Raw genomic sequence first — 18368 nt, 5'->3', positions numbered from 1 at the left:
TATTATTAAATGCAGAATTTAACTACACAACTGTTAGCATAGACAACAAGGTCAGAAACGTCTATAATTGGTTGTTGATAAATCCCTGGTTGAAAAAAGCACAGATATCCAAGACGTGCTCTATTCTGGTAAAGGGTCATGTTAGGGGCGTGATGAATCGGGGAAGGACAGCACGTGATTGATAGATTTACACCCGTCCAGACAAAAATACAGGTAAGGTAAGTACACAGAGGCCTCACCGATCGCTGGGCTCTGAGAATGCAGGGCTACTTGTCGTTCCTAGAGTCTCCAAAAGTAGAATGGGAGGCAGAGCTTCAGCTACCAAGCTCCTCTCCTGTGGAACCAACTCCCATGTGTTGTTCAGAAGGCAGACACTGTCCCCTTATTTAAAAGTAAACTTAAAACTTACAGCTAGGGCTTACGAGCCCTTAGCAATGTTGTTTAAGCTGATTTTGATCTGCTTAATTATGCTGCTATAGGCCTAGTCTGCCGGGGGATAATACTTTACCAGATACTCTGAGCTTCTCTCCTCTCTGTCTGTATCATTCATGCATCTCATCAATGCATGTTACTAATTCACTTCTTCCCCGGAGTTGTTTGTGCTTTGTCGTCTCGCAGGTCTCTGCTGAACGTGGTGGTGCCTGCTGCTGTGGTCCTGCATGACGCTTCCTGCTACTATTATAATCTATAACCTTAGCTGTGCTTGTTTCTACTATTCTGCTGTATTAACTGCCATAACATATAAGTCATATTCACAATACTATAGATGTTATTATAGTTAATGTAAATGTTGTTGCTGCTTTTGTGTGTGTGTGTGTGTGTGTGTGTGTCTCTCTCTCTCTCTCTCTCTCTCTCTCTCTCTCTCTCCCTCTTTCTCTCTCTCTCCGTCCTCCATAGAGCTGGTTGTGTTTGACGTTCCTGCCTGTTAAAAGGAAGGATTTCGTTGCCACGTGTACTCAAGATTTCTGGATAAATACTGTTGTAAATATCATTATTATTATTATTATTATTATTATTATTACTAATATTGAAAACTTGCTGCTGCTCATGGGGAATTGTTGGGTCTCATATCATAGATATGTCAGTATGTGGTCTTGACCAACTCGATATTTAAAGTGTCTTGAGATAGCTTTTGTTATGATTTGGCACTTTGAATGGAATTGAATTGAATTGAATTGAATTAAGCTGAACATCCTGTTGCCAAGGTAACTGTATCAGCACCCAGTGCCGCCCTGTTGGACAGCCGGTCCACTGTTTGGCCTCTGACACATCCTTCATGACCCGGTTCTGCTGCATGTTCAATTTCGTATCATAGCTTTTTATATTCTTTGTATACAGTGTCTATAGAAAGTCATGATACTCTTTTGAAATAGTCACTTTTTTTTGTTTTGCAGCCTGAAATGATAATACACATGAAAAAAAACATTTTCAAGTAAATTTTCTTTTTTCAAAATTTCTGAAATTGAATAAAAAATTTAAACTAGAATAGCAGGGTTGGAAAAGTGATGTGTCCCTTTAGAATAACCTTTATAAATATTCTCAGGTATAACCAATCACCTTCCAGATCACACACCAAGTTAACTGTCCTCCACCGGACATCAACTGTGGTGACTTTGATTACTTCAGAATAAAATCAGCTGTTCCTTTAATTTGACTTCAGAATAAAATCAGCTGTTCCTTGAGGAATCATCTCCTAGTAGTGCATGGTAACAAAAATAATTCAAAAGAGCTCCAGGATAAAGTTGTGGATAGGCACAAGTGAGGAGAAGGATCTAAACAGATTTCAAAGGCTTTAACTATCCCTCTGAGGACCGTTCAGAGTATTGTCCAGAGGTGAAGGCATATTGATCCACCAAGACCTGGCCTAGATCGGGCCACCCTCCAAACTGGAGACTGATCCAGGAAAAGATTGATCAGGGAAGCTACTAAGAGGCCCATGGTGACCTTGAAGGAGTTACAAGTCTTAATGGCAGAGGTTGGTTGATCTGTGCATGTGACAACAATTTCACAAGTTCTACAGAAAGAAGCCTCCTCTGAAAAAATGAGTCTCATAAAAAAACATATTGAAGATTCTGATGCCATGTGGCAAAAGGTTATATGATAATTATTGGGCTGAACTCCAAACTCTATGGCAGAAACCAAACACAGGACACCACCCAAAACACCCCACCCCTAAAGTGAGGCATGGTGGCAGCAGAATTATGTTGTGGGCTTGTTTCTCTTCAGCAGGGACTGGGCAGTTGCTCAGGATTGAAGGGAAAATTGATGCTGCCAAGTCCCAAGGAAAACCCTTGTCCCTCTGTTAGACACTTGAAAATGGGCAGGTGGTTCACCTTCCAGCATGACAACGACCCAAAACACACCTCCATAAAAACAACCCACTGGCTAAAGGACAGGAAGGTGAATGTCCTAGAGAGGCCCAGTCAGAGCCCTGACCTGAATCCTACAGAACATCTGTGGATGGACTTGAAGAGTGCAGTCCATCAGCGCTCACCACAGAATCTGACTGAACTCCAACAGTTCTGCAGGAAATATTTCCCACTCTAGGTGCACAAAGCTGGTAGAGACAGATCCAAACAGACTGATGGCTGTAATTAAAGAAAAAGGTGCCTCCACAAAGTATTACATCTGGGGACTCGTCACTTTTAAAACCCTGCTATTCTAGTTTTTCATTTTTCAGATTTTCAGAAATTTTGAAAAAAAAAAAAAATTCACTTGAAACTTGTAAGGCAAAATGTGTAAATCACACTGGAAAATACGAATATATATTTTTATGTATTATCATTTCAGGCTGTAAAAAGTGACCTTCTCAAAAGGGTATCATCACTTTCTATATGCACTGTAACTAAATATATATATATATATATATACACAAAGAATATCATTTATATTTTCGTAGTGAATTAATAACTAAAACCCAAGCTGTGTTTGTGAATATTTTATTGTAATAGCAGAGTCTTGTGGTCAATGTTTTATCAGACCTAGCATGTTAATGTTAATGTTAGTGTAAGACACACACAAACTAGTGTTCAATTAGTGAAGCTGGTGCATGTTAGAACATAATGTTAGAACGTAATGCTCAGTTTTGTAATCATTTTCAAATGTAAGCGTTACATGCTTAATTCTGCGCTCAGATCTGCGCTCAGATCTGCGCTCGATCTGCGCCCTTTTTCACGCATGATTGATAAATGAGGGCCACTGTGTGAACTGCGAGGTTTCCGTCATGTAAATTCAGACACTCTAAGAAATGAAGGAAGACATTAGAGCGGCAAATAGCAGGAAAGAAAGTTTGGAAGGAAAAGAAAATACGCTTCCAAACACCGTTCCCCGCAAAAATTCCAGGCCTTATTTATCAATCTTGCGTGAAAAGGGGCGCAGATCTGAGCGCAGAATTGGTCGTAGGAAAGGACCCATGTGTGATTTATGAAACATTCGTATCTGACCAATCTCCGCGTACAAATGAGCGGGCCTTGATAAATGCGGCGGCTGAATTCAATTGTCATTAACATGTTACGCCCCTAAATATTCCTGGTTCGGAGGCCTCGCCCACTGAGGTCAAACACGGAGAGAAGAAACACTGGTACAAAAAGAAACTTTTCCGACACACAGATCCTGACATCCGAGATGGAGCAAAATAAGGATGTGCTCTTTGTCAGTCAGGAAAAGAATAACGGAGGCAGTCAACCCGAAGCAGCGCTCTTTAAACTATTTTAAAGAGTTAAAATCACAAACTTGGATAATAGCGAACACAAAACTACACCTTTTTGTATGTTCTGTGGAAATAGACTGCAGCCATAATTACAAAATGAATTCAATGGATCTTTTGAGCAAGTTGAATGTATTTGACTCAGCGTTTCCTAAATATAATCCCAGCTTTTCTTGCAATTCATAGGTTCAAAAGTGTGTGCTTTTAATGTGGTTACCTGTATATAAACTACTCCTTTAGGTGGAAACAACAGCCTTCTGATCCAGAATATCACCTATAATGCGAGAGGGTTCATTTCACGGCAGGGGTGCTGAATACGGTACAACACCGGCGCTCTTGCTCTGTAGCGGGGTTTGCCAGCGGGGTTATTAGGTATACCGTTAGAGGATACCTTTGTCACCGAGCTGTTTTGAAATATAAAAGAATCGTGTGTTTTTTTTAATTTGTTTTAAGAATCCGTTTTGATCTGTTCTTAATATGTGACTGCTTATGCTTAATGACAGCTGAGGTTTGTTCATTATTTTCAGCCGGATTTTGCTGTGCTGCACCACAAATACACAGGCTCAAATGTGCGTACACGATCTCAGACCAGACGTGAGATTTGATCGTAGCTCCCGCTCACGTCCAAATTGATAAATGCCGGAGTTTGCCAGGAAATGGTCGTACGCACGTGTTTTTCTGCCGTACGTTCGTTTGATAAATGAGGGCCCTAGTGTTCTATGAGGGAGAAATCTGCACTTACAACAGGGCTGAGGAGGCAACTAAGGACATGAAGAAGAGAGGGTTTCAGGTGGAGGTGGTGAAACCTATGGAGAGTGGACTGGAGAGGATCAGGCGTCTAACCCGGCAGGCCAGCCGAGCTAAAAGAGAGAGAAAAAAAAGCCTATATAAAGAGGCACAATACGGCGCTGCACCATCAGTGTCTGATTTACTAAATGACTCAAACTTTGGAATCCAAAAACACTTAAATGTTACATTTTAAATGTTTTGAATCCATCACTAAAGTCATGACAAATACATTTTTTTGTCCTGCAATAATGGAACGTTAAATCTGCATTATATTGCACTGATCAATGCACCGACTATTTAGTGAGAAACGTAGGCTTATGCTTCACTGAGTATCTTCGTCATTCTCCACAAATGTCATTTTGATTGCGTTTGTTGTGTCAGTTGACCGCTTACGGCAGGTAAGGATTGCAAGGAAAGTAGGAATACTGAATATAAAATGGTATTTATTGAAATTAAACTTTTGCATTTTCTTTAATGTACTAGAATTATTTTAGGAATTACGCATTACGCATGTTTTTTTAGTAAGAATTCTAAAAAGATCTCCTGATCTCCCTCCCTGCTGAAAGATTAAATGGCTGCTCTCTCTCTCTCTCCCTCTCTCTCTCTCTCTCTCTCCCTCTCTCCCTCTCTCTCTCCCTCTCTCTCTCTCTCTCTCCCTCTCTCTCTCTCTTTCTCACTCTCTCTCTCTCTCTCTCTCCATCCACCCTCCCCTAGTCTTTAGCCTCATAAAAAACCCAGCATTTTGCTCTGTGTGACATTGCAGCTGACAAGCCGTACTGGAGCTGATGGGAAAGTCTTCTACTGCTGAGAGAGGGTTTCTCAGAGAACTAACTTTAGTCTAGTTTCAGGCTTAGTAGCTTGTGCAGAACAAGACTAACTTTATAGCACTGATCTAGAGACAGGCATGTACGCCAAGAAGTCTGAAGAACAGGGGCCACGCAGAGGAAGGTCTTTTGACTCTGTAAATCCAGCTCATGAGGCGAAGCAGCTCAACAATGACGTAAGTATAGCACTCACAGAGCTCGAGTTCTGTGTTTATTTGAAAAGCCTCACCTAAAAGAAGAACTTATTTTCTTTTTTTTAAAGATTATTTTTTGGCAGTTTTTCAAGCCTTTATTATACAGGACAGACAGGAAATGGGGTGAGAGAGAGGGGGGGAGACACGCAGCAAAGGGCCGTAGGTCAGTAATTGAACCTGCAGCCGCTGCCTAACCACTGTGCCACCGGCCGCCCCACAACCTTTTTTTTTTTAGTAGCGTTTTGAAGTAGATGTTACTTTGAGATTACTCCCTGATTTCACCACTAGAGCTGATATGGCATGGTTTTTGCCAATCACAACTGTCAAATTATTTCTGATTGGTGTAAGCTTAGTAAAAGAAAATCTAACTTAGTCATATTAACTATCTTAGACAATGTCTCCCACCCTCTCTATGACACACTGGCCCAGCAGAAGACTCCTCACACCCAGATGCACCAGAGAGCGCCACAGGAAATCTTTCCTGCCTGTGGTCATTAAACTATACAACACATCCATAGGAGAGTCTGTCACCTCCTCTCTGTGACTTAAACTCAACTATTGACAATCTATTCTATTAGCACATTAGTCTGGTATTTTTTACCTTGTTTATATTTCTTAAATGTTTTTTCTAATATATGTTTTATGTATGATATTTGTTGTTTGTATATCTGGAGTTTCGCAAATAATAAATAATAAATAATTCCCCCCTGGGATTATTAAAGTATTTCTGATTCTGATTCAGATTATTTCATATTAGTCAAACATAATGTCAACATCTTTGAATGAATTGAGTAGTTTTTTTAATCTGTTTAATTCTGTGTTTTCAGCTGTGTTGTTGCTATGTTTCAACCACAAATCTACTCTCTTGGTTTCCTCTGTCTGTACTGAAAGTAACCTCCCGCTCACAGTGAACAGACGTCATTCTGACTGCTTTTGTTGTGTCAGTTGACAGTTTGGCAGTTACGGATCGAAAAAAGGAATATTGAATATAAAATGGAGTTTGTCAAGCTTACAGGTTGAATATGTAGAATCTTTATTAAAATCTATATTCAAAAAAAATATTGCATATGTTTTTCCATAAAAAATGAATTTAGTGTGAATTGATTTTTTTAATTTTATTTGTTCTGTCCCCTTCTGTTTCCATTGTAGCGGCCAATATCATTGGGCGTTGCTGGTTGCCAGGGTTGTCTGTTGTTAGGTGCAGCTACTGTAGGCTGGCACTAGGTGAAATGGAGTTTGCCAATCCTGCAACTGCTTCGGAGCCTCAGTGAAGGGGGCGTTATTTGTCCCAGCAGCTGAGTGAGTGGAGACGGGCAACAACCAGAGTCAATATAGGCCGAGCATTCACTCCATGGACTGAGAGAAAGGAGAGGAACGCCATTCAAACGCACGCCCAAATGTCTACGGTTCTCCTTGATTGCTAACATCACTTTCATCTTTACTTAGTAGGGCTGGAACGGTTTATAAAAAAAATCTGTCCCATTCGGTATTTGTGTTTTTTAGTGAAAGAAAACCTATTTTCTTCATTTTTTCTAAGATTTGAGAATGTATACGTGATTATATTCTTACCTAGAAGGCAAACAATTGTTTACCTTTTTGCCAACTAAATATATAAACACGTAAATGTAGCAATGTCCTTTCCTACTGTTTCAAAATCTCACTTCACTTTGATTTAAGCTTGTTACAGTAATCCCTAAACAAGCTGCCTCATTGTTTCAGTTTTTGCCTGATTGCATGACATGTCCTTAAGAATATCTGATGAAAAAATAACCAAATTATCAGGCCAAAGATCTGATACATGGTATTTTTAGAATCTAAAAGAAATAGAAAAAACAACCGAACCGAAAACCATGAACCCAAAACCGTGATATGAACCGAACGGTGGATTTTGTGAATCATTCCACCTCTATAACTTAACAGCTAACTGTCAAACTCCTCTAATGCTTGTTTTTATGGTGTGATTTGCTGGAGGGGACGGGTTCAAACAGGCTCAAACAGACTCTGGTCTCCTGTAGCTACTGGGCAGGATCTGTCTCCAGACCTGGCAACCCGACTGCTGGATTTATTGTTTTGTCGTTATATATAATACGATCTTGACACACTAGATGGCGGTGTTCTGCTCATTCTCCATATTCAACCTTCAACTTTTACACGTTCTTTATTGTACTTATGATCCTATAATTGGTTTAGGAATTGCGCATGAAGAAGGATATAACCTATTTCAGTTAACAACATTTAAACATGCATAGTTTGACCAAAATGTGAATTTTTGGTTTTGTATACATAAGGAACACTAGTAGGGAGCTATAGAATTATATATATAAAAAATACAACAAAAACCCCATTTCCCTTGGAAAGTTTCCATAAATATACAGACCCTTTGCAACCCTAGCTTGTTAAAGAATATTTATTTCATGCTGATATAAGATGACTGATGCATACATTATGTACACATTTTTGTAAGGTTACATTGAGTCAATTGGACAAGAAGGACAACAGGACCGTCTCCAACTTACAGAAAGGCGTTGGAACTATCGTATTCTCACTGAAAAATGAAGTCGGGGGTCTCATCAGAGCACTTAGGCTTTTCCAGGTGGGTGTTTTATTCCAAGTATTCAAAGTATTTCTTCAAGTTGCTAGATCTTTTTTGTTGCAGTGATCTTTTCATTGGCTGTTTTGAAGATTTGGTTCATCTTGTATGTATGTGCAGGAAAAACACGTCAACCTTGTTCACATTGAGTCCCGCAAGTCCAAACGAAGGGATTCGGATTTTGAGATCTTTGTGGAGTGTGACACTGACAACGAACAGTTCAAGGAGCTGACTCAGCTGCTGAGGACGCACACCGACGTCGTTGAGATTACTCCATTTGAGAACTCCACTCTACCTGATGATGGTAGGCCATTCTGATGAAACTGATTTACAATAAAAGAATGTACCAATTAATGCTTAACCGTAACGTTAATACCATATGCAAGGCCTATAAACAAGCACCATCATAAAAGGTTTGGATGTTTTAGATGTTTCATGATTACACACAAAAGCAGAAACTTATGGAAGTAAATCTGTGTCATTGGATTGTAAAGTTAAAACGCTATTGATGATGATAAGGCACTGAATATTTATGCATTGAAAATATGTATTTGAATGTTATGACTCTGACTTTAACTCTTTATTATTCACGGTTAAAGAAATCAAGGTTCAAAAGGTTCTGTGTTAAAAAATTCAAAGTTAAAAATTAAATCTGCCAAATTCAGAAGCAAAATGCAATGCACAAAATGCTATTTTATAAATTCAAAGTTAAAAAATTCAACAGGCCAAATTAATCGCAAAATTCAGTGTATAAAATTCAGTGTTGACATCCGAGGAACCAAGGAAGAGCAATCGCTTCCAGATACTACTCACGTCGGAGCTTCCTGTGAGCGTGAGAACAAACTACTCACAGAGAGCAAGAGTTGGCTAATTCCCCCACAAACTATGGCTATATATAAACGTAACGATCTATGATGCACCATGCTTTGGTGCAGCAGACTGTGGTAATGGCTTTGACTCATTGGCGGGGCCGGGACGGAAGAAGTTCTGGGGACCAAGGGAAGCTGTCCGGCGTAACATAGCATGTTATACATTGGATTTTGCTTCTGAATGTGGCAGGTTGAAATTTTTAACATTTCATTTTTTAATGTTGAATTTTTAACATTTCATTTTTCAATTTTGACATTTTTAACATTGATTTTTTAATGTTGGATTTTTTAACATTGATTTCTTTAATATTTAATTATGAACATTGAATTTTTTTAATGTTGAATTTTAGCCTTTATTTTTTTAACATTTAATTTTTTAATGTTGAATTTTAACCTTAAAGTTTTTTAACAATTTAATTTTGAATGTTGAATATTTTAACCTTGAATTTATGAACATTGAAAATAAAGAGTTAAAGTCAGGTTTATGACACAGATTTACTTGCATAGAAACTCATCAGACTTGTGATTGAACTGCACCTGGCTTGTATTCCAGATATGGCTGGTGTGCCCTGGTTTCCTAAGAAGATCTCTGACTTGGATCTGTCTGCGAACAGGGTCTTGATGTATGGCTCTGAATTAGATGCGGACCATCCGGTACGTCAGACAGACACAGCTGTTATAGCTCTGATACTTTCTTTCCTTTTATAATAAGGAAACTGTAAAAACGTAAACTGAGATCGAGTCTGTTTTTGCAGGGGTTTAAAGACAACATGTACCGTAAAAGAAGAAAATATTTTTCAGATGTGGCTATGAGCTACAAACTGTAAGTTTGATAGTTTCTTTGTTCCATTTTGCTTTTATGTATACATTGATTTAGGTAACATATTTCAGTTGATATTAATAAATTCTGTACCACAACATGACACAGTATTAATTCCCTAATACATTGTTATTCCCATAATTGTATTTGACTCAAAGTCATAAATCATGTTGTTATATCGACATCAATAAACTAACCAAGCCTCTATGTTTGTCAGTGGCGATCCTATTCCTCGCATTGACTTCACAGCAGAGGAGGTGCGTACCTGGGGCGTGGTGTTCAGGGAACTCAACCAGCTGTACCCCAGCCACGCCTGCAAGGAGTATCTGCAGAACCTCCCTCTGCTCATCAAATACTGTAACTACAGCCAAGACAACATCCCCCAGCTGGAGGACGTCTCACACTTCCTCAAGGGTAACTCTTCAACTCAAAAACAGTGAGATTAAGAGGCAAAACGTGCACATCAAGATCTTTTTCCTACAGCGCTTATATCATTTTTAATGAAACAAGCCTCATGCAAGAATAGTTTATTTTTCTTAATAATAATAGTAATAATGACTGACACACTTAAATAAGTGGGATGTACACCCAAACAGTCATACGCACAAAGAGCACACAAAAAGTGGGGGCGGGCGTTTCAAATATGTCTCAGGGTTCAACTGATTCCCAGAATGTAGACCATAGCTTTGACTTAAACTTGCAAAAGATTTAATCATGTTCCATCAAAGTGATTGGTTAGTCTTATTTAGTACAACATATTTATAATATGATGTGATATATTTATATATAAATGGTGACTCAATAGGCAGTAGAAATGTTTTTTGTTGCATAAATCTGTCCACAGGGGGAAAAAATAAATAAAAATCAAATATCTTAGTTCTAACAGGATTGAGCTAGCAACACAGTTTAGTGTTTATGTATGTGTGCCATTCCTTCATTTTCAGAAACTCCACGATGTCTACAAGCTAACGTTAGCATAAGTTGATTGGTGACTCAATAGGCAGTAGAAACTCTGTCTCAAGTCTCTGTTGCTCAAATCTTAGCAGACATCTTAGTTACAACACAACTGAGCTATCAAAGCAGTTTGCTGTTTATATGTGTGGTGTTTATACAGTTTGAGAAACTTCACGATGTCTACTATCTACGCTAATGCTAGGCTACACTCGGTAAAACTAACAGAGCAGCAACAGGCTATATTACATCAAGCTAGTACGTTCCATAGCAACTGCTGGGCCTATTTCTTTGCAAGAACAATGCTTTATGGATGGTGTTTGTTAATACACACCGTTTCAATTGTAATCTGTCCATCACTTTAATATTGACATAGTTGTTAACGATTACATATAAATATTCGTACGTGTCTCAAGATTAAATCTGTTTGTGTCTCATGATTTAGGCTTATTGTTCCTAGTTATCTCTTGGTAATACAACGTTTTTGCACTCTTCCAAAGAAACAGACAAGCAGTGTGTGTGTGTGTGCGTGTGTGTGTGTGTGTGTGTGTGTGTGTGTGTGTGTGTGTGTGTGTGTGCATGTCTGTAGAGCGCTCAGGCTTCATCATACGGCCAGTAGCAGGGTATCTCTCCCCCAGAGACTTTCTAGCGGGCCTGGCCTTCAGAGTATTCCATTGCACTCAGTATGTCCGTCACAGCTCTGAGCCTTTGTATACACCTGAACCGTGAGTACGCACATGCACATACACAGGACATTCACTTGGCATCACTTTTTTTTAGTTCTGCAGTAAAGCAGTAAAGCTCTGTTTGCGTTCTCAAATGTTTGTTTGATGCAGAGACACGTGCCACGAGCTGCTGGGTCATGTTCCTCTGCTCGCTGACCCAAGCTTCGCACAGTTCTCGCAAGAAATTGGTTTAGCCTCGCTGGGAGCTTCAGATGATGCTGTACAGAAACTAGCCACAGTGAGAACACACACACACTCACACACACACAACCAAAGGAAAACAAAACAAACATTGTCATTGACACTTTTATTTTTGTAGTGTTGATATGAATTTCCTTGTTCAAGGAGCAGTTGCTATGATAATGTAATATATTGTTACACTATAAAACCAACCAGTATAACATGATTTGAACAGCACACATTTTAATGAAGTAAAGCTCACAATTTGACTGCTTCTGACCCTTAGGTCTCATTTTAGCCAGACCACCCTCATTCCAAAAACGACCTTATTGGTCTATTGTGCTAGCAGCTGATAACTACCCATATTTAAAGCCCCTGAACACCCACACAGGTGTTTTCAGTTAACTTTGACCTCTTCTCAGGACTGTGTGGGTGTGTCTACTGTGATTGATTGACATCTTCCTGAGTCTCCTGTTAGCTTTGTTTCACCTGGTAAGGCGGGACAAAGTACTGTATACCTTTATCATTCTAAGCGTTAGACGGAAATTTATGACCTCATAAGTTCCCATCAAATTCTCATCAAAGCCCCTCCCACCTTCAACCCAAGCAGAGGTCTTATCAGCCAGAGTAACTGAAAACACCTGTGTTGGTGTTCAGGGGCTTTAAAGTCCACCTCCACTCAAAAAAAGTGTTTTTCTGTTGTTTGTCCTCTAAATGTCTGACATTGACTATAGTGACTTATATCTGAGCAACGTTTGACGACGGAGAGGTGTTTTCACACAGGGACAACACACTGCCATCATAGCTGTCAGCCACTGACAGTTACAAGCTAACAAGCTAACAAACAACAGAAAGTAAGAAAAGATGCTAACTACACTTTTACCATTCTGATACGTCTGCTAGTCGACACACACATTCCTCATCTGAGTCTGGGTCTGACTTAGACCGGGTTCAGGACGGCCAAACTATAACCAAGTTGCAGATCGCTAACGTTAGCTCCATGGGCGGGCAGCTTCAGGAGCGTCTGCAGGGCATTGAGCATGATAGTCACTCTTTTTGGTGTTTGTTCACACACTCCTGCCACACATTGTGTTTCTCACACAGAATATTTCTAATATGCTGCAGCACAGGAGCACTACTCTCACTATAGAACCGGCCGGAATAAAGCGCGTCTCCTCTGGAGTTCAGCCAAGCTGACATTTACCAGCCAATTAAAAAAAAAAGAGGGCTACACAATAGCCAATCAGAAAATAGCACAATTGTATCTGGGTAAGATTTAACTCAGCAAAAAAGCATAGTTTTATTCACCTAGAACTATTCATGTGATTCTCTTACAACCATCTTGGAGCTCCAAGCCTCACTTTGAGTCATCTCCTGTTTTAATCTTACATTACAACAAATTAATAACTTGTTTGACACAAACAATGACTACTTGAGTGCTTGAGGCTGAGTGGTTAGAGGAGTTGTCCCATGTAAAGAGGCTGAAGTTCCTTGAGGCAGAGGCCACGGGTTCGACCCCAAGATGTGAACCTCATCCACAGCACCCGCTTCAGAAGTAATGACTCCATTAAATGGTCGTAATCAGCATTTCCTGCTACACCTCTACAGCAGCTTCAGAAGGCTTTTATCATCTATTCACATGATAGTTAACACACTCTGGCGTCACTTTTTAATGGTCTGGGTCAAAAACTGATATTACTTGTTAGGTTTAGGCAATAAAATATGTGGTTGGGATTAAAATACTGAAGTACCATAGGAAGAAAATTCACTTAAAGAGATCATCTCACACTGGACGCAAACCAGGGTCTCCCATGTGAAAGTCCTGTGTATGTCTGCTTCAACTACCACACCAGCCTGTTGATTTGTTATTATTTTTCGATGCCCTCCTGGAGACTTTTGAAAAGAGCATTGCAGATAAGACCATGGATGATGACCCATTAGATTGTGCCAAAGTCTTTCTGATGAAACTAGAGGATTTTGAGTTTGTGTTCATGTTGTACACATATGAACAAATCTTCTCTGAGACTGATGTGGTGTTTGACATTGTCCAGCAGAGATGTATGGATTTTCTGTACTGCAAGAAAAGAAGGGACATTTGATGAGATGAGACAAGTGTTTCATCAAGGCGTTTTAGAGTGTCCTGAAATGTTTTGGCCAGTTCTTTGATTCAGGGAGACTGAGGTCTAAACTTCAGATCCTTTATTCAAACAAGGACTTGCAGGGCAACAGGGGAAAGCTGTCTGATTTCTTGCTGTTCCTGAAAGAGTCTGGAGTTGGACAGTGCAATGCCTCAGCTGTACAAACTGTTGTCATTAGTAGCAACAGTGGGAGCTACATCTGCAGGTGTAGAGAGGAGATTCTCCTGTTTAAAGCGGCTCAAGTCTTACACCAGCAACACAATGGGCCAAGGCCTTAAGCAGCCTAGCTCTGCTGGTCATTGAGAGGACACTGGTCAAATCCCTGGAAAAGACGCCTAGTTGGACGCCTTAGCTTCCCCTCCCTGAAAGACCAGCAGCCACCACTGGTTTACAGCTACGATGATTACTGATTCAGTTTACAAATACAATATATAGTAGCGGCCTTCTCATTCTCACACATTCTCTCCAATGTGTCTAGTCATCTTGATGAGTTGTACACAGCTCACTTTAAACTTTCATAAACCTCTGGTAGAAGCTACAAGTACAGTAGTTACCAAACACTCTCTAGCTAATGGGGTATGTGCAGGCATCAGCAGTGGGGGGCGGGGCAAGGCCAGATACAGAATTTTTCAATGAGGTAGTTTTTTTACTTTCTGTGGGTGTCCAAATTTTAAACAAAATAGTAATCATATTAGAGTAGTTTTTAAATGCTTTAACAGGTGTCTGGAGTGGGACTTTAAGTATGTTGTTAGGCAGGGACTTCTAATGGACGTAGTAATTATCGTGGCAGTAAACAAACATCAGACCTTCACCCAGGAGACTGGAGTTTGTGTCCCCTGTGAAAGCAAAGGTCATGAGCATAGACTGTATAAAAAATGGACATAGCATACCCGTCGGGGTCCGTTCTCTCAACTTGATCCAATCTTACTCACCTGCAGGAGTCGCCATCTTGTCAGCCTTTGACTCTTTTCCTCTTACCGGGCAATGGCTGAGTGGTTAGAGCCGTCGCCCCATGTAAAAAGGGTAAAGGCCCTCTGGGCAGCCAAGGGTTTGACTCCAACCTGCGGCCCTTTGCTGCATGTCTCCCCCTCTCTCTCACCCCATTTTCTGTCTGTCCTATATAATTAATGATTGAAAACTGCCCCCCCAAAAAATGCTGTGAAACAGCCTGTTTAACATGGGGGCCAATGAGAAACTGCTCCTAGTGGACACTCTGAGAGCTGCACGTCTGGGCACTTTCTTATTGGATCAACCAGGAAGTCGCTGTGGTGGGGGCTTGGATATGAGTGACATGTTTTTATGAATGATATACAGTAGTTACCTCCATGATGTTACCTCTGTGACTCATTTTAAGCAAATCCATGATCTTTGTCTAAACCTAACCACAAAGTTATCTTGCCTAAACTTAAGAAGTGCCAGTAGTCACGTCATGCTCACGTGAACACTGCAGGCATGTGTTTCAAAGTGCCACTGTTTGGCCATTTACCAAAGTGAAATAGAGCTGTCTTGTATGGCATGTCCTATTGCCAAACAGCTTATCATTGGTCAGTGGTGTAGCTTTGCATATCAAAGTTTACCAAATTTAAATTTTACATGAAGGACTTGCGTGGGTTTACTTTGACCCCACAAGTGAATCCATTGGTTACTCCAAAGTGATTTGGCCAAAAATGGAAAGAGCTTTGCGTTGATGCATTTCAGCAGTGTAGCAGGTGGGATCATACCATAAACCACCCTCAAAACAATACAACATGAAGAGTGATTAGTATTTAAAGATTAATTTGAGAGCAGACAAACAAATCAGTCAAATAGGTTTTTATATTTTGTATATATATACATATATAACAAACACACACATAACTCATTTATTGACATATATTCCTTACATTCTCATACTGTTGGAAGTTGGGTGATGTCAAAATTTCAACCTTTTGTGTTCTAGTGTTATTTCTTCACAGTGGAGTTTGGTCTGTGCAAGCAGGATGGCAGGCTAAGAGCCTATGGAGCTGGACTCCTCTCCTCCGTCAGTGAGCTCAGGGTAATATGATCTCTTCTATACAGTACAAGTTCGTCTGCAGCACTTTGGCTTTTACTGTGAACTTTACTGTGTCTTGCTCGAGTTTTCTTAGATATGCTTTAAAAAAGATTAAAATATGTATTTTTATTCCATTTTTATAAATGACAGGAGCTTTTTGATCATAACTCCTGGACTGAAATGTTTTTTCTTTTCACATTACAGTTCCATTGTTACCACAAACCCGTTGATTAAAAATAGTGATGGGCGAATGAGGCTTCATGAACCATTAGTTGTATTTGTTGAGCCCACTAGATGGAGCACTTTGTTTAAAGGAAAAGGCTCAAATGGCAATTCAGGGTGCTTTCAACTCTTTGTTGACTGACTGCCATGTAGTGTACTCTTATTCTCTAAATTTATAAAATGCTATACTTATCTACGTGCACCTACTGTAGAGCCTGCTATTTGTTTTGCAAAAATCGACCGTATCATCCTGTCCACTCAGCGCAGGGCTGTGTGAGAGCTGACTGTCAGTCACAGGCACACGCCTCAAGCTAGGCATACGCTTAAGGACGTTAGCAGTTGCTATGTATGAGTGAGTTAGCCAGCCTACCTTCATGTAGCGTGTACTCCATGCTGCTTATTGATGAGAGAAGCCAAGGGCACTGATGAATACTCGATGGGAGAGAGCGGAGGAGCTCTGTGGTAGAGGGGGAGGGGCGTGAGGGTTGTAAACATTCAACTCCATCTGTCTTGCATCACTCATCAATTATGGGATAGGTGCATAGAAAAGGGGATTTCAGGAGGCTGGGTCTTTTAAAAAACCTGTGCATATGATTGGATAAACCACTTGTCCGTCATCTTTATTGACGTGCTGCTTCAACCACTCACATGGAAACCGACCTGTGATGAGAGCGATGCAGGGAAAACCAAAACAGAAAAGCAGACATGGTTTCCACCAACAAAAGCCTTCAGAGTCGTTCTCTGGTTCTTTTAAAGAAGAAAGATTCTCTAGATTGGAAACACGGATTAAACAGCAGCATCCATGTTGACGTCTGCTTCCTCGATGTGAGCCACTATTGTTGTCTGAATCACAACAGTCGTCTCTCTGCTACGTCACATCTATAAAACCCCGCCCGGCGGTCCTGATTGGCCTGACCATTTTTTGTGGATCCTGAAATCCCTCTGCTATGGAGCGATCCCAGATGGTTGAGTGGAGCTAGGCGGAGTCAAGGCGGAACGAAAGTCATCTGGCGAGAGTCAGGTTGAGACTTGGGAGGAAAGACAAACACTTCACATTTCTCCTATTCTCTGTTAATTATTCTCTCTCTCTCCTATCTGTTAATCCAGATCACTGTAACCCTGTTCAATCATTTACATGCAGCCAGCCAAAGTTATGCTACTTGACCAAGTTAAGAAGAGCATTCTGTCTATATGTAAATGTGTCTACAATATGTTTGTTTCTTCTATTAGCATGCTTTGTCTGGCAAGGCCCATATCCTTCCATTTGACCCTGTGGTGACCTGTAACCAGGAGTGCTTAATAACTACGTTCCAAGATGTTTACTTTGTTTCTGAGAGTTTTGAGGAAGCCAAGAACAAAATGAGGTCAGTAGAATTCTGCTCCGTAAATGCAGTCCTTCCTCAATAACGTAGCTATGATCCACTCCGACAAGATCAAGAGCAACTAATCGATGGTGTAAATGTTTCATCATGTGCTTTCCCCCAAAAGAACTTAATGAGAGGATGATAGCAACCTCATGCCTAGTTTGCAGGGAAACAGTTACACCATGTTTTGTGTACAGACTGATGATGGTGAGTTTTAGAAGTGTTTGTAGCATAGACTGCATAAAATATGGAGGTAGTCTCTGTGACCTCACCCTAGGTGTCAAAAGAGCCCTTGTGAAGCTTATTGCAGGTAGATGCTAGTCCGCTGCATATCAACACTGGCATACTGTGCAGACGTCAACACTTTGGCTTTAATGCAATTTAAATGACTACAGACAAAACTTCGGAGGATTTTAAAACCAAAATGTTGTACAGTGATGTGAAAGTTATATGGGCTATTGAAATAAATGACTTTGCTGTGTCTGCAGGGAGTTTGCTAAGACCATTTGGTGTCCTTTCACGGTACGCTACGACCCCTACACCCAGAGAGTGGACGTCCTGAAGGACACCAGCAGCATCAACAGCATGGTGAAAAACATCCGGCATGAGCTGGACGTTGTAGAAGATGCCTTGAACCGACTCAACAAACACCTCAGAGTCTGAGGGGGGTTTTTGTTATGAGGGTCAGAAGAGTCCATTGTTTGTTTGGAAGTTTATTGAGTAGGGACAAATATAGTGTACATTGTTTCATATGAAATATTGAAAAAACATGTCATGCATACAGGTTTCTAGTCAAGACTAATTTGCAACCCCTGTCCCTGGTTAGGCCTTTACTAAAGGTTACACAGGCAAAAGTAAGAACAATACACACGTTAGAATACAGGACACATGAAATACAGGACACATAAGGACAAAAACCAGGACCACAATTAATGTGTGTGCGTGTGCATACGTGCACTGTGTG

The 18368-nt window shown here is 40.3% G+C and overlaps 1 protein-coding gene across 1 annotated transcript; it reads left to right on the top strand.

Moving 5' to 3' along the window:
• Positions 1–5399: 5399 nt before the first annotated feature.
• Positions 5400–18067, top strand: LOC310948180 (tryptophan 5-hydroxylase 1-like; the record flags this gene model as incomplete). The annotated part of the gene is made up of 11 exons (XM_083915224.1): positions 5400–5495; positions 7978–8106; positions 8224–8407; positions 9526–9626; positions 9728–9795; positions 10010–10206; positions 11333–11468; positions 11580–11706; positions 15726–15821; positions 17271–17404; positions 17893–18067. The coding sequence occupies 11 exons, from the start codon at positions 5400–5402 to the stop codon at positions 18065–18067; spliced, it is 1443 nt and encodes a 480-aa protein (XP_083771350.1).
• Positions 18068–18368: the final 301 nt, after the last annotated feature.

The sequence above is a fragment of the Echiichthys vipera genome (genome assembly GCF_963691815.1).
Source record: "Echiichthys vipera genome assembly, chromosome: 1".
Taxonomy (NCBI): domain Eukaryota; kingdom Metazoa; phylum Chordata; class Actinopteri; order Perciformes; family Trachinidae; genus Echiichthys; species Echiichthys vipera.
This window is presented reverse-complemented; position numbering and strand designations above follow the sequence as displayed.